Source organism: Struthio camelus, chromosome 2 (genome assembly GCF_040807025.1).
Source record: "Struthio camelus isolate bStrCam1 chromosome 2, bStrCam1.hap1, whole genome shotgun sequence".
Classification (NCBI taxonomy): domain Eukaryota; kingdom Metazoa; phylum Chordata; class Aves; order Struthioniformes; family Struthionidae; genus Struthio; species Struthio camelus.
The window spans coordinates 92,729,906-92,746,464 of NC_090943.1; the positions used below are offsets into that span (position 1 = coordinate 92,729,906).

General features: G+C 40.4%; 1 protein-coding gene across 1 annotated transcript in view; it reads right to left on the reverse strand.

Moving 5' to 3' along the window:
- The window catches only part of VPS4B (vacuolar protein sorting 4 homolog B), an 18,175-nt gene extending 2,440 nt beyond the window's left edge, over window positions 1-15,735 (reverse strand). Inside the window, exons 1-10 of the mRNA XM_068931596.1 lie at window positions 15,490-15,735; window positions 12,718-12,829; window positions 11,177-11,327; window positions 9,820-9,887; window positions 6,580-6,699; window positions 6,165-6,321; window positions 5,163-5,311; window positions 4,923-5,004; window positions 3,201-3,420; window positions 7-144 (exon numbers count right to left, since the gene is read on the reverse strand). Coding sequence (XP_068787697.1) covers window positions 7-144; window positions 3,201-3,420; window positions 4,923-5,004; window positions 5,163-5,311; window positions 6,165-6,321; window positions 6,580-6,699; window positions 9,820-9,887; window positions 11,177-11,327; window positions 12,718-12,829; window positions 15,490-15,516 — 1,224 coding nt within the window. The 5' untranslated portion in view covers window positions 15,517-15,735. The remainder of the gene's footprint in view (window positions 1-6; window positions 145-3,200; window positions 3,421-4,922; window positions 5,005-5,162; window positions 5,312-6,164; window positions 6,322-6,579; window positions 6,700-9,819; window positions 9,888-11,176; window positions 11,328-12,717; window positions 12,830-15,489) is intronic.
- Between the last annotated feature and the right edge of the window lie 824 nt (window positions 15,736-16,559).

The window sequence follows — 16,559 nt, forward strand, 5'->3', positions numbered from 1 at the left end:
ACCTACCATGGAAACCTGAGGCTCCAGTAATTTATCACCTGGGACCTCCATCCATGTCATTTCAATGGCTTCAGGATCCCCTGGAGAGCAAGGGGTGAACAAATCTACCATGACATTCGGATTAGACAGTGATGGTCCTTTTACCTAGAAATAAGGGAAACAGTTTATAGGAGTTAAAATATTCCAGACACAACTAGAAGCCGAACATCATCTTTGGAGCAAAAACATTCCTTCACTTTATACAGATGCTGCACCCATCAACAAATCTTGTCCTGTGAAACAGAAACTGTATAGCTGTATTGGCATCAGTCATTTGGAAAATGTGCAGTTGTAGCCAGATACTTAAGTTAACATCAGGTCAAAACCAATGAGCTGCTTCCTCTTAAGGTATGAATTTCTGCAGAAAGCTAACATGCTAAGAAATCTCGTTGGAGAAGATCATCCTGCCTAGTCCCTGCTCGCTTTGGAAGCACATTCAACACTGGTTAAAAGCTTCTAAAAATTGCTCAGCAATTATCCTACAGTGCCCCTCAAGTCAGAAAGACAGAGTTTTTAAAAAACTTTTACCTCCTACACTGCAAAGCTCTTAGCACCTTTTCCGACATCATCTCAGAAACACTTAACAGAAAATAGGGCCATCTAGCGGGAGAAGAGAAACCATCCTTTTATCCCTCCCTGCCCCACGGACAGACCCAAAGAAGATGGACTAGGTGCCTCTTGCCTTTCTGCAATGCACAACTGGGACCCACAGTTCTACCTTCCTTCATCGTTACCTGAAGGACCCACATTCACAGGAACTCAGAACATACAGAGATTAAAGACAATCTACTAAGTGACCTTTTATAACAGCAAGGACCTAGATTTGCTACTCCAAACTGTTTTTAAAGCACAACACCAAAGAGCATAATTATAACTTTCAAAATATTCTTTGACAAACCTGGATTATCATCATGCTATTTACAGTAAGGAATGGTTTACACTGGATTCATAATTGAGCAAAGTGCCGTATAACTGGGGCAAGTTGTCTGTCATGACACAAGTAATTTATAAAACTAAGATTTAACATATAAAAATAGGAAATTAAAGCACTGACAACACAAGTGGCATAAACTGGCTTTTGGCAGCATCCTCAAAGTACTGCATTTTTTTTCTGTTTTTTTATTTCTTTTTTTTTTTTTTTTTGAAAAAGGGGGCAAGATGCAAGTGTTGCCTTTGGGCTGCCATGCAAACTGTGACAGGCAAATTTATTTCATTGTTCTGCGGTAGTCTGAGACATGCGTGAAATTCTTGCCAATTTGAATGAAAGGCTAAAATATAACAATTCTTTGGGCAGAAATGTCATTTAAAGTCAACAAAAGATGACTATTTCACACATCATTGCATAACGGATGGTAGCATTTAGAAAACCCTAGCTATACCAAAACAAATACTTATTTGAGAAATACAGTTTATATTGCAATGTTACTGCTGATTGGCCCCACAAAGAGACTTGTCAAACTTGTCTTTCAAAATATCCTTTTTGTTTTTAAACAGGCAAAAGCTCCTCAAAAACTCTTTATAATATTTTTTCCACCAAGAATAAACTTGCAGCCTGTAATTTAACAAGCTCATAAAGTTTCCTCAAAGCAAACTCTGGAAACATATACAGTCCTCCTGTGTTCAGGACCATATTGGATTTAAGTGTTCTTTTACCTTCCAGAGTCAAGCTGAACATGTTCCTTGGATGAAAACTATGTTTAAAAAAAAAAAGTCTGGCTATAATTCAAAGCAACTGTGGCTGTTCAATTAAGGCCCACAAAAAAAATTAAACAAATTAATTCTCATATGGCAAGTTATTTTATGATTTGATTTAGAATATTACTTTTAGGAGTGGCAAGTGGACAATCTTTACCTTTTTACATGAGGTCAAGCTACTGGTAGAAAACGTGTAACTCAGAGAACCAAGATCCACAGAAGTTATAGGGTACTCATCTCTTCACAGCTCAGGATCTGAAATTCTTCCCCCTTGAAGAAGAAACCCTGAAACCGACTCTTTAGGGCCCAACATTAAATAAAAGCTTCCCTGTATAGAAGGGAAAAAAGCTCTGTGCAGACTATCTTGACCTATCTTCACCTGAAATACATGAATATCTATAAAAAGTAAGATTTGCAGTAAAAATGTAAAGAATTATTTTAGTTTGGATCTACTCTGAAAAATAAAGCGATGCTATTTTTTCTGGACAGTATTTAACTGATACACATCTTGAACGTATTTTGAGCTCTGTTTACAACTACTGATAACATTAAATTGACACTTTTTTGCACTCAAGAACAAAACAGTTTAGAGATTAATCTTCTGCATGAGGATGTTTCATATTAATTTGATTGAACATGAGACCCATAGGTGAAAGATCTCTGGGATAAAAAAGCATTTCACAGATGTAACAGATTTAAATATTTGTCCTAAGGAACTCTAGCTGGTTTAGACATATAAAGCTTTGGAGATCCGAACATTTAGAAGAACAATTTAAGTTAGTACACCATATATAGAGGTGAATGCAAGAAAAGCCACAGAATACAGCTTCAACAGTATCTTTAAAGTACAGCTAGATAAGCGCAAACTAGTCCTCACATTACAGCAGCTTCAGAAAGATGTTGCATGCTGCCCAATGACACATTGATGTTGCACAGACATCTTGTAGCTTCACCGTTGTCACAAGTAACATTAAATGATTCAATGTTTTTACCAGAATAATAGGAACCTTTATTTTCCAGTTTGAAAAAAATATGCCACATAAGCAGAACGTACAAAATCATCATCTACCTGTTTCCATATGCTAGAGGAATACATTTATTTAAATAACCTAGGAAAAAAAAAAGAACCACCACCTAACTTGGTACAGAAGAGAGCAAAACTAACATAACATTTAAAATCAGACTTTATATGCTTTTAACACTGGTTAAAAACATGAAGAAAGTCATCAGAGCTCAAATTACACAGCATGAATACCCAGGAACTAGCTGCATCAGACTTATGACAGGACCTAAGAGAGAGAAACAAAGAATACCCAAATACTCCCTTGGTAGAAAAACAGGACAATGCACACGCATTCAAAAAAATACAGCGCTACTCCAAACAAAGTTCAGTTTACTCGCAAGAAATTTTCAATTTAAGTTGCTAGAGCTGAAATAACTAGAAAAGTTTTTGGATCCTTACTTACTTTTTTAAAATGAGTAGCTGATTGCACTTTTCGAACAGGCTGCATCAGTGCATCACGTACGATGATGCTTATATCTGCACCAGAATAGCCATCAGTTTTCTTTCCAAGCTCTCGATAATCTGATTCTGTCAGGAGATTTGGAGTTGACCCAAGGTGAAGTTTAAACATTGCAGCCCTGGCATGGTCTTCGGGTAAAGGAATATAAATACGCTTCTCAAACCTGTTAAAAAAAAAAAAAAATCCCACAGACACAGGCTTATGCAGGTGCACAAAAAGTTTATGCAAATCAGTATATAGTTTGTTCCTAACAATATTAGAAAGAAGCAGTTTCAGTATTATAAACCTTTAAAAATCTAAGGCACATATTCAACTACCTGTTCTCATAAATAATTCCGTATCTAGCATAAGTTAACATCCAGAATACAACGATTTTCTTTTCATGAAAAAAATTTTCCCTTCAGACTGAAGATTTTTTTTTTTTTTAAGCAGAGTCATTTGTTTTAACAGAAAAATTTGAAGGGAAGAAAAGAAAAAATCACTTTAGTGGTGAAGTATGCTGAAACAGTTTTCACACTTGAGCAGAGAACTGCCTGATAAACAGCTGACATAACCACTTTCCATAGTTTCCAACTAAATTAAAGAGAACTGCTAAAGTCTGAAGCAAATTTGAAGTCCTACTCTCAACATGGCTGTCAGTAGAAAACTTCGATAACTGCAGTTCTTCTTTTGAAGCAGTATCTGTTCTCAAAGTAAGGATTACCTCCCAAGAACACAATAAGAGAGACTCTAAATTCTGTAGAACACAATTAACTTGATCTACATGACAAAGCGAGCCAAAAACATAAGGAAATTAATTGCATTACTGCCACATATACAAGTTCCTTAAAGTTTTATGAACAAGAGCTAGAGAGCTACTTAAAACTTAAGACAGACACAAATTCACCACTAAATCTCACATAGACCTATAAGGTCATACAGGTTGGAAGGGACCTCTGGAGGTCATCTGGGCTATCTAGAATTAGGTATATAAGCAAAACAGTTAATCGTGCCAGTCCAAAAAAAAAAAAAAGTTTCTTTAGCAACTGGTATGCCTATAAAAATGACCATCATCCAGGCTGTGTCCTCATCACAACACAATCATATTTGTCTCATAGCTGTATTTATGCTCTGCTGCTCAGCAGCTGAAAGGAAGGTCCAACTCAAACAAAGGCACAGAAGCCCTTTAACTTTAGAAGGGCAGTCAAAACACACACTGACAGCTCATATCTAAATGTGGCTTGACTAGTAGAAAAACATGGTTCTTCTGCATAACTTAAAGGTAGGTGTAATTCCATGAAATACCTTAAGCTATTTAACAGTTTGCTGCTGCTGAAGATAACTCTGCCCCTCTTGCCCCTCCCAGGTGCATACTTTGTATCTTGTCCCCACTCCCATTAGAAAACCAACCAGCAAGGAAACAATACCTTTCTGCTTGAGCAAGCAGAATCAGCTAACCAAGAGATCACTATAGGATCAACATGAGGAAAAAAAAAAAAAAATCACCTCTTCCAAGTGGCAAGGTATTATTAGATTGGCTCAGTCCATCTCCTGAAACTGAGCCCAAGACCATTAGCTACGTCTGCAAACACAAGCTGGATTACCACTTCAAATACTCTTGGACTGACCCCTCGCCACAACTGTGTATTTCATATAAAAATAAACAATTTTAAAGGTGCATCATACCTCCTCCTGATAGCAGAATCCAAAACCCAGGGTATGTTTGTTGCTCCCAAGACCAAAATTCCTTCATTGTCAACACCAACCCCTACACGCAGGTAGAAAACATTTAATCGTTTCAAAGATAAGCAGATGGTGTTTTAAAACACCTTCAAAATTTAATGTGGTGAAATAGCAGATCTCATGCAAGCTATGCTTAAAATACATATCATTCCTTTGACTGATCCTGATAACCAGTAAGCTTACCTTGCATCTGGACTAGAAACTCAGTTTTAATCCGTCTAGCAGCCTCACTTTCATTTTCACTTCTTGACCCACATAGGGAATCTATCTCATCAATGAAGATAATAGAAGGTTTGTTTTCTCTGGCAAGCTGGAACAAGTTTTTCACTAATCTTTAAAACAAATAAACAGCCAGCTTCAGTTATCTTAATGAAAATACAAGCAAAACCAAGTAACTTAAGCTTATGATACAGTCACTTCCCTTAGAGAAAAAAAAGATTAAAGAAAAGAAGCTTCTCAAATATACAATACTCTTCCAGTTCCAAGAACTCTGCACTATTCCATGTGATATTCCACAGTATAAAGGGAGGTGAAGCATTTTAAATAGAGTGCTCTAAGCATTGTAAAAAGCACTGTTTATGTTTCTACAAAGGCAGACTGGACTACGCAAAACCACCACCCTAAACAGAACCAAAAAGAACACAGCTTTCTCTTACTTAAGATTTGTAATGGCTTAATTTCAAAGATTCGCAGAAGAAATAATATGAAAACTTATTCTTACACAACTTCAGTAAGTGCTTTTTATATGACCGAAATAGTTGGTTTGCCTAAAAAAGCCACATAAAGGATGGCTCATTTTAATTGTACAGTTGCTAGGACAGAGTTAGGTTTAACAAGGTAGGGGCGAACGGAAAAACAGAGCACGGCAACACCTCAGAGTGACGTGGTGGGAATAACAGCTTGATTCAGAAGAAGAAAGAGTGCCATGCTGCTTCCAATACCTTTCTGAGCTAGTTATAAAAACCTTCCAGAGCACTGAAGAGCAATCCAGCTGCAGCAGCATGAAATGCAGCACATGAGGGTATCTTTATATGACACTGCAGTGCAAAGCACAGAAACACCTCAACTGCGTTTTCACAAGACACACAGTTTATGTCAAACTAATTTCTCGGGAACATCTTATCTACCTCTTTAATACTAACTTATTGCCAACATTTTCTTGGCCCTCTGGCAACTCAAACTTACTTTTCACTCTCTCCCAGCCACTTTGAGACTAGGTCAGAGGAAGATACTGAGAAGAAGGTAGAATTGTTTGCTTCTGTTGCCACAGCTTTTGCTAAATACGACTTTCCTGTTCCCGGTGGTCCAAACAGAAGAATCCCTCTCCAAGGTGTTCTCTTTCCTGAAAGAGAGAAACCAGCAGCCATTAAAACATGGTAGCAAGACAAAGCCTACTTTTCTGATGATGCCTCTCTAATTTATTCAGAGATTTTCTTTATCTACCTCTGAAACTTCTGTCAGATGCATGATAATCACTTTAGTGAGAGCTCAGTTTGAGTCTCAGATTCATCAGCATACCACTCTTCTCAGATCCCAGTGCCAGTCCCAACTTCAACATCAGGGTTTTTTATTTCAAATCCTGAATGCTAATGTTTCTAACCTGTAAACAGGTGAGGAAATTTAATGGGCAATATCACTGCTTCTTTAAGCGCTTCTTTGGCACCTTCAAGGCCAGCAACATCACTCCATTTTACATTTGGTCGCTCCATAACAATTGCACCTATAACAGAAGATTGTATAAACAGTGACACGTACATCCTTCCAGAGCTTAAAGAACTTCCATTCAGGGGACGGGAGAGGGGGAAAAAAAAAAAAATCTATGCCATTGTTCACACTAAATAAAACAAACAATTTCTAATGAGACTTAAACACTGAATACTGCTAGTTAAATGGATGTTATTTCTACAGAAATATGTCCCATTGTATGTTTAATAGCAAGAGAACATGGATAACCACAATACTTGAGCGTTAGTAGAAGCCCTGCTATGGTCAAACATAGCCCATAACTGGGCAGCAAGCATGAATTTAGTAGTTACAGATGAGTACTTTCTCTAATATGTACCGAGGCACCCTCTGCTCACTGAATTCCACCATTATATTTTCTGAAAAATTCAGAATTTCATTTTAAACAAGAATGGAAACAACGTAGTCGCAGTAGTCTAGGATTCATAAAACGTCATCACTAATCCCTCTTCTTGTAGTGGTGACTCTGTAGCAGATGAAGTTACCTGTTACATAACTCCAGATACGCAATAGAAATAATATGAATGTCCCCTGGTAAAGCACTTTGAGAGTTAGGGATCAAAAGCACCAGAAGGGTGATATCGAGCTTGCGTGGCTGTAGAAAAAACATCATCTTTTTCTAGCCCTGTTCCTTCAGTCAAAGTTTATCACTAAGTTTCGTTTCTCTTAGTCAACACATTTAGCCTGATTTTAGCCAGCTGAGTTTTAATTTAGCCTTCCCTTCAGACTTTAGGTTGGTTAGTCTGATACCCCAAAAAATTATTTGCCTTGACTAGCTTTAGATGGCACAACATGGATCTGAGCTAGTAACTGAAGATTAGAGCTTGAAATCCTAGCCAAGGCAAAACTAAAACGTAAGATAAATCTTCTCCCCTGAACAAATGCCAAGCAACCTGATGCTTATCTTTAAGTACTCAAACACATTGAAAGTTTCAGTTGTCCTATTTTTCCTCAAGGTGTATGCTATAATTTTACAATCAGTTTTTACCAGCTATTTCACTGCCACGTTCACCTCATGCCTTTGGAGAACAGAGAAGTAATTTGTCTACAGCCTTCCCCCCCAAACATTTAAGATCGAACATTTACTATTACCAACAAATAAAGCAAATATGCATATGAATCCCTTTTTTAAAATAAGGTTATCTCCTTTGAGGTTTTTTTTGCTACATTCCTCTTCCATCAGATCAAAAGCAACAATTTCTGTTAACAGATCTTATGATCTTATGTAACAGGGCCCAAGAGCAACATCACATTGTGAAAGTTGTTAAAAAACATTACAGGGAAAGGTATTTGCAAGCTGTGTTAACTTACAATCTATATATTGAAAATAATTCCATTACCCACTTTCAGTGCATTAAATTCTTCTGCTAGGTTGATTACAACTCAGTTTTTCACAAAGATAGTAAACAGAATGATGGAGTACAGCACTAAAATCAGCAGAACAGGTAACAGCTCAGATGGGAAAAAGAGATTATTTTAAAGCTGAAATATCACAGGAAGTTATCTGTACCAGACATATTGTGGTAACTAAAATTACTGTACTGTAAGAGACTACCCATGCCAGGACACAACTGTAACTGAACATCTTTGGCTCCCTAGTTTTGAAGGTGGAAGTGAATAGCTGGAAAGTTAAGTAACAGAGTACAAAAGCCCTCTAAAATTATAAATGAGAGTACAGGAAAGTAGACCCACTACTACCAGCTACTCTGATTGTTACTGGCCATTTCTCCCACAATAAGTCAAATTGCTATTATAATTAAAATCTTGATAAATATCCATAAAATCCTCCCCCACCTCCCCCCAAAAAAAAAAAAGTTTGGAAAGTTCCAAAAGGCACAGTCAGCTAGGAGTAACAAGGCAGTAAAATTAACTACAGGAAATTTCTGTGGCTGTTGTGGCAAGCAAAATGAAGATGAATAATGTGATGGCTGCCTGGAGCCTATATTAGCTTGAGCAACAGACTCTTGTTTAACATTTAAAGGCACCAAGGAACTCATGCCTCAGGTTTTCAAAGCATTAAAACATGTAAGAATGAATCTTGCCATTTACAGTCAGTCTCAAAGAAGTGGTGGGTGCAAGAAACTGTTTATTGAGAAAGAAAAAGTAAGAACTGAAAGCCAGATTCTCATGGGATGAAACAAATTGTTTATAGTGAAAGATGGGGCTAAGAGTCCAATGAATTCTCTAGTTTTCATCAATTTTCTGTCTTTTTGAAATACAGGAAACTTTGCCCCATAGAACTGTCTGTGTACGTAGAGAAGTTGAAAAAGCATGGCACAATTTCCAAATGCAATACAACAGCTTCTGAAATTACACAGGCAAAGAGACCTGGTAAAGGCTTTCTTTTTTTTTTTTTTTTAAAAAAAAACACCTGAACAACACAGGGAGAGCCATGAAAGTTTCTTCAGATCCATAACCACCTTCTTTTGGACTGGTAAGCAAAACAATCATTCACCATTAAAGAGTAATAAAAATCAAGTGAAGTTTCTCCTTTACCACGTACAAAACTACTGCTAGCTGTTCTGCACTGCACCACTGACTGTATTCAGCACTTGAGCTCAAAAAGTGAAAGAACTATTTTAATCAACTGAGATAACATCATCCCTGATACACAAGAAAATACCACCTATTACTATAAAAAAAGCAAGAACCCATCTACTCCACTTCTGATTTTGAGTGCAAGCTTCTTTGTGAAAATGGCCCTGCATAGACTAAGTACTTGTATGATGCCTGTTACCTTGACCTCCAGGAAATTTTATAATGCACTTAAGAGTAAAAATATTGGTATAGTTTAGCCAATCCTTAGACCTAGGATCTTGCAACCTTTCCCTTTAGGAAATGCTTTCCTGATAAATGTTCTAATTTTAACATGAAGCACAGGTGACAGCAGATAAAGTTCAGCATATTTCCCACAGTTTCACAGCACACAAACCCATAATTCCATTAAGACTGTTTGTGTATGTGAAGAATGTATAGTAGCTGAGCCACTCAAAATAAAGATAGTGATAAAGCCAATATATGACATTTAGATGGCCAAATTTAGCAAGTCACTCGATCAAGTTGCCTCTACTCAAAGAAAAAGATGCTTCAAAGCTACCTTGAAGTTGATTCTGTAGCTTCTTTTTTTCAGGATCCTCTGACTCTCCTTCCCCATCACTGTCATTCCTGATTTGGACACAAGAAATAAATTGTTGAAGTACAAATAAGACAGCTGTCTTAGACAAAAAATCAAAACGTTACAAGCAAAAACACCATTCTGAGGAATGACAGAAACCTTTTTTCCAACAGACATATTTCACAACTCTGCAAGTTTACAGCACAGTATCACTATTTCTCCACCCCTAATTCTTTCTAATTCTTCCTCTTCACCATTTCGACCTCCTCTTATGGTACCCAGGCCTTCCGCAATACACTTCTCATACATGCTTTGAGCCAACTGATAGAAAATAAAACCCCTTTTATTGAGCAACATGGAGGCACCAAAACATTTTATTCTTAAATATGCACATTTATGCTTTACCTGAAATTGCACCTGCACTTGGTCAATTGCACCAATTGTACTATGAAACTCTATGCCCCCATCTTGTCAAAGCAAAGAGAACTCAAAGTTACAGAAGGAAGAAAAGACTGCTTGGTGAACAGTTGGAATAGACGACATGGAAACACAGGTAGGCTGCGTGATATTACCCATTCCTCCCAATATAACCTGGTAGAATACAGTGCAGCTCTCAAAAAAAGAAAACTGACGGATGAGATGAGTAGACAATGAAGGAGACAGAAACCAGATGAAGTTTCAAGAGACAACTAGGCAGATCTAGCTGTTCATGACTGCTAGAAGGGGCAACCCCGACAGCAGATATTGTCGTGCAGTCCTTCCTTCCTCCCTCCTATCCCCACTAAGCAAGTGCAAAAGCACCTCTGTTCAGAACGTCTGATTCAGCTTTCCAATCCACAAAATGAGAAACAGATCTAAGAAGAGAAAAGCAGCAGAAGAGAAAAGACTGCAGCAAGGCCTTAGAGCAATTCAGCCCATCTTTTGGGACTTCACCCTAAGATGAAGGTTTGCCTCTCTAATCAAACGTGAAACAGATCAGACTTGGGTCAGAGTAATCATCAGTCTTAACTGACTTTCAAATTGGTCAGTATTCATTTATAGAAGAATAAGTGTCACTGGGCCTGTTGTTGTTAAATCTGATAAGCATGAGTTAATCTGCAACCACTTTCACTCTTCAGGGAATATGCTATGCAAATATTCAAACATCTGAGTAAACAAGCAAAGAAAAACTTGTGTTACTAATACATGTTATTTTTCTTTTATTAGCCCACTGCACTTCAGCATTAGTAGTCATCTGAAACATTTCAAAACACTACAGTTCAAACGATCTTTGAAAAGATGAACTTTAGGATAAGCTGAGTTCAGAAAGTATTTTGCTTTACCTTCTCCAAAAACATACCCTTTTCCATCAGTAGGACCAGACTCTTTAACTGGTTTTGGTACAGTTTTTTCTCTCTTTTTCAGATATTCTTTCAGCTTTTCTGCTCTGTCCAGGTATTCTGTACATTTCGTTCTAATACTCTGCTTTGCTTTATCCCCCTGTGCTTCATCTAAGAATTTGAAGAGAAACAACACTTTAACAGCAAAACACATGCATATCAATTAGAAAACAAGACTCAATTCTGTCGTTTTTATGTCTTATCAATATATCTTTCTCAGGGATTACATAACCAAACAGCTCAACTACTTATTTTTTCCCCTAAACCATGGTAATAGAAACAACAGAAATCAAATATACCCCTGAACATTACTCTGGCTTAAAATTTGACTGGAAAGGATTAAGGACAGTGGTGCGGAATAAAGACTTTTTCCATCAGCCTCTCAAACTCCTGTGCAATGTCTGAACCACTTCTTTTCTAACCTAGCTCATCAAGAAGCTGCTTGTGCTCAGCAATTTTTATTTAGAAACATACCTTTTTTTTTTTCCTTTATGGTGTGAACTTCTTTTAAAATAAGCAGGCTTAGGAAAACTAAAGAGCCATAAACATCTGAAAAAACTTAGATCCAGCTCAACTCTTCTGTTAGCCACTACTACAACATTTCAAACCAGCAATCAAAATTTAATGTTATAGGTTTGTGTGTTAGTTTCCAAAAGTGCACCAATATTCTTAAAAGCACAGAAATTTGTGTTCTGATAGTCTATGCGATATAAATGGATAGGAAGTGATAAACACAAATTATCATAAATGGCTATAAAGAATACAGTATTTTTTTTAAAGTCACTGAGATCTGTAAGAGCTCTTAAGTCAGGCCAGCAACCCTCATCCACTTAGGTTAGGGGTTTGCCTACATTAAGAAAGGCTACTCCTTTCAATCAAATGTTGGACATGAGGACCAAGGCGCACAGAAATGTGAGAAGAGCATAAAAACAATTATGAGAACATGGAAACTGAAGAAAAATGAGAACATACAAATCAATCTCATGCAATTTGTTGGCCAAGGTGTCAATAAGTGGTTTGACTATGACATTAAGTAGCAAAAAATGCCAGCAAAAAGACTTTTGAAAGGCAAGTGGCATAAGTTAATGAGCAAAAAATGCTCCAAGGGTACTACAAAGACTTTTTGTCTACCACATGGTTTTCTGCACAACAGAAGTATAGAGATCCCTGTACTCTGTCACAATTCCTCATGTACAGTAGCCAGGCTCAGACATTCCTACAGAAGACCAAAGCATAGACAGCAAAAACCTCCTGCTCCCAGTTTCAAAAAGCCCTCCAAAACAAATAAAAAAAGAATAATCCAACTTATTACAAGAACAGAGCAGGCAGACAATATAGCGAGGGAAAAAGCTGTGTTAAACATCATCTCAGTCAAACTACAGCTAGCAAGCATCAGTTGATGACGAAAGTCAGAATTTAAATAGTAATGTCAACACAATAGATCATGCTATGCAATTACATTTTTAAAAGTCTATATAATCATTTAAAACGTTACACTTACATTTAACAACATGGAGAAAATACTGCACAGCATGTTGGTACAAGCGGAATGCTTCCTCATAGTTTCCTGCTTTATCTTCTTGTGCTGCCTTGCTAGCAAGATCTATTGCTTTCTGTAACACAAGCAGATGATTAAAATGACGTAACTGCTGAGCAACAGCACTGCAGGACCAAAGAGACATTTTAAGCTGTTGCTCTGACTGGGTTTTGATGGCGAGCTTTTCTGCTCTTGAACCCAAGCCTGAAAAAATCGAAGGCAATTGATTGCTAGTCTTACATGGTGCTTTGCACAGGACACGATTTCTCCATTCTTTTATGAATGGCAATTAGCAAAACTGCTAAAATTTACTAGTACGTAAGAAAAGCAGTAAGTGACAAGAACAAGTATTTCTGCATGGCAAGTTGTAACTTCTACTAGTTTGTCCATGTAGCTTTTCTTCCTCCTACAGCAAATTTCCAAAAGTGTTCGCAAAAAAACGCATGTTTTTTTCATCACAGACGTAGACAGTTTTAACTATGAGTAATGAGATCACTAAATCCTACTGAAGGCAGAGTCCATACAGGAAGTACGTGATTATGAAGCACTGGAACTAGTTCTATCAGTCTTCCAACACTACGCTAGGATTAGCTTCAAAGATCGATTACTTGTCTAGCTTCTCAGGGATTCAGCTTCCTCATATCCAAGTAACAAGATCCCGTCACCATTCTAGGAAGAAGGGAAAAAACCCCACCAGACAGAAAGTACACGAATATCAACAAGCAACTTAAGCATCAAGAAAAGTTCTATTGAGGAGAATTTAGGGATGGAATTTTATTCTACTTATTGAACCAGTTTCAGATAAAACTGGCTAAGATTTGAGCCATCAGATTGCATACACTAGCCTAAGAATCTGTTAATATGGCTGTTACGCCTTTGTTTTTAGCGGCGCTTGTTACCCTTGATCACATTTGCTGCTTGGACTGCCTATACCACTTTAGGACAATTAAAAGCGACAGCTTGAATGACTAGCTCACAGTAAGTTTAAAGAAAACCCAGTTGGTTAGCCAGGGTTCACCAACAATATCTAAATCACACATAGCCCCACATATATTCTCCACATTCGGTCGATTTTGTCTTGCTAAACGTTTTTAGCATGTTCATCATGATCTTCGTAATGTCAGGGAATAAGGCCAAAAGCTTCAATAAGTTTTCATTAGACCTTCCTGCGTACAAATTCTTGCTGCTACGCAGATATTCTGATGTGTCTCAGGCAAAACAAAGCTGATAAGCACCATCCATCACAGAAGAAATGTAAAAATCTCTCACTGTATGGTTTGGACTTGCCGCCTTGGAAGCAAAGGTCTTTTCATTAGACCTATCTGAGATCAAGAGTAATTTATTTAAAAACAATGACACCAGCAAAGCAGACACTGCAGTTCCTGTCCGACAAGTGTTGAAAACACTGCAAGCATCTATTCCCTTGAAAAAGAATTTAGTCTTTCATTTTAGGAGAAGCCATGAGCTGGTATAACAGTTTATCACTTCTAAATGGGCAGTTCCAGGTCCCTCCTTGCTGCTCACCCCTTTGGCTGGCTCTGTCAGATCCCTTCAGGAACCATTTAAACTCAACAGCATAGTAAAAACTAACCCAGAAAAAGAAGTTGCTTTCTGCTATCTACTGACTTAAACTACCACACAGGCAGTTCAATGAGTCCGGAATCCAGTACAACAGAGAAAATTGTACTGGACAGCTAAGACTAGGGCAGCATTGGCATTGATACATGTGACACTACATCCAAAAAATGAATGGTAAACATCACCTGCGAAACGTAACTTTCTGAAAACAGAGCATCTTGTAGCTTTGCGCCTTTCAAATAGAAAAATATGTGTATCATGTATTGGCTGTTTTTTACTTCCCCTTTACAAATACAGAGAAAACTATTATTGGAATATTAGAGTCTCAGCTCTGGTACATCAGCAGGCACCTTAGCTTGTTACTATGATGAAGAACTCCGCTATCAAAAAGGAAATAATTTCTTAGAAAGTTTTATAAAACAGGCCATAGATGGCCAGCTCTATGCACCCACGAGGCACAGACTATGTGTATTAGGCTACAGTCTGATGAACATTAACCTTCATAAGCAACAACAGGCTAAACAGCTTTCGTTCTCCTCCTGCTTATTCTAGACTCTGTGACAGCTCTCTCAGTTGTGCCAGTACAAGCGTTGCTTGGCCACAGGCTTGCAGATACGATAGCAGTTCCAAACAACTGAAGAGAAAATAAGTGTTTTTAACATGGGCGATTTCTGGACCTGTTTTGCCAAGCAGCCGCAGAACCAACCATACAGGCACAAGAGAGCGTTAACACAAGCAAGGCAAAAACCGAGCGTCCAAGGACTTCCTGCAGCCAGTACTCCCAGGAGAAGCCTATGACAAGCTGCACCTGCAGACTACAAGCCACAACAATGCTTCCCACGGCACACCGAGCCCCGCTGCCTCAGGTATCGCCGGCGGACCCGCCCTCAGCACCGCCAGCCGGGCGGGGCCCCGTCCCTTCGCCGGCAGCCCCAGCACAGGCCCGCGCTTGCCAGGAGCCCCCGCCGCCGCCTCGCAGCCCGATCCAGCGGCGCCCGGACGCGGCGCCTCGCGCAGAAGCGACCGTAGCCTCCCCGCCGCCGGGGCACCTCCAGGCGCCGGGGCAGGGCGAGGGGGCTCCGGCCCCGCCCCCCGCCGGGCCCCGCCCGCAAGGCCCGTCCGGGCCGCCCCCCTCCCCCGCTACCCGCCCCGCCCTACCTGCAGGTTGCCGGTGTTGCCCGCCATCCCGGAGCGCGGGAGGGTGAGCGACGAGCGGGCGGGACCTCGGCTACCGGTGCTCGGAGCTCCCCTGCCGCCGCCACCTCCCCGAAACGCTTCCGCACCCCAACGGCAGCCGCCGGCCGCCGATCCGACTTCCGCTTCCGGCGTCGCAGCGTGCGCACGTCGGTGACGTCCGAGCCCCGGGGCGCCGCGGGGAGCGGCCGGGGGCGGGGCCGCAGGACTGGGGGCGGGGACTAAGTGGCGGGGGCGGGGTCACGAGGGGCAGGCCCCGCCCCTCGCTCCGCGGGGTCGGCCCTTGCCAGACCGTGATGCCCCGCGCGCGGTCCGAGGGGCGTTCCCGCGCAGGGGCGGCGCTGGCGCGCGGCCCAGCGGCCGTTAGGGAGAGTGCAACGGCGAAGCGCGCGGCCCGGCGGGCGGCGGTGGCTGGGAACGGCGACTCTAGGGACGGGGGAATCGCCGCCCTGAGCCGCCGGGGTTTCGCGCAGGGCTGGGGGTTAAAACGCCTTAGGGGTGCCCGCGGCAGTGCGTCGCCTCTGGAGGTGCGGCAGCAGTGGCGCGGCGGGGAGGCCTGGACAAGGGCGCCCAGCCTGGAAGTGGGGCAACGTGCGCGGTTGCTTGGCTAACGCGTTGGGTCATTGGGGTAGGAGGACGGAAAGGGCTCGCAGCTGAGCAGGCTCGAGGTCTGCCCTTCTGCGGTGTTGCTGAATTTCACTCAGGTGAAGCTCATTGGTGTTGGCAGAACCTGTGCCCTTTCCACAGCTCAGTGAACAGCCAGAGCTGTGATTGGATTCTTACAGCGCTTCTGTTAAAATATTCTGTGGGCATTTCTAGGCTTTGTGATGCAATTCATTTTTTCTGCATGTGTTGCACTATAGACTCGAAGAAATTTTCTTTCTCTTTTGCTCTGACCTCTGCCAAGATTGACTTGCTTGTAGTGGCCCTTTCATGTGCGTAACGTGATGTGATTGCTGAATACTTTCGTTTACAGAGCCAGCTCTTCCTGTACTCTGCCACAGTCAGGAGCAGTCAGATGTTACTCACAGTTC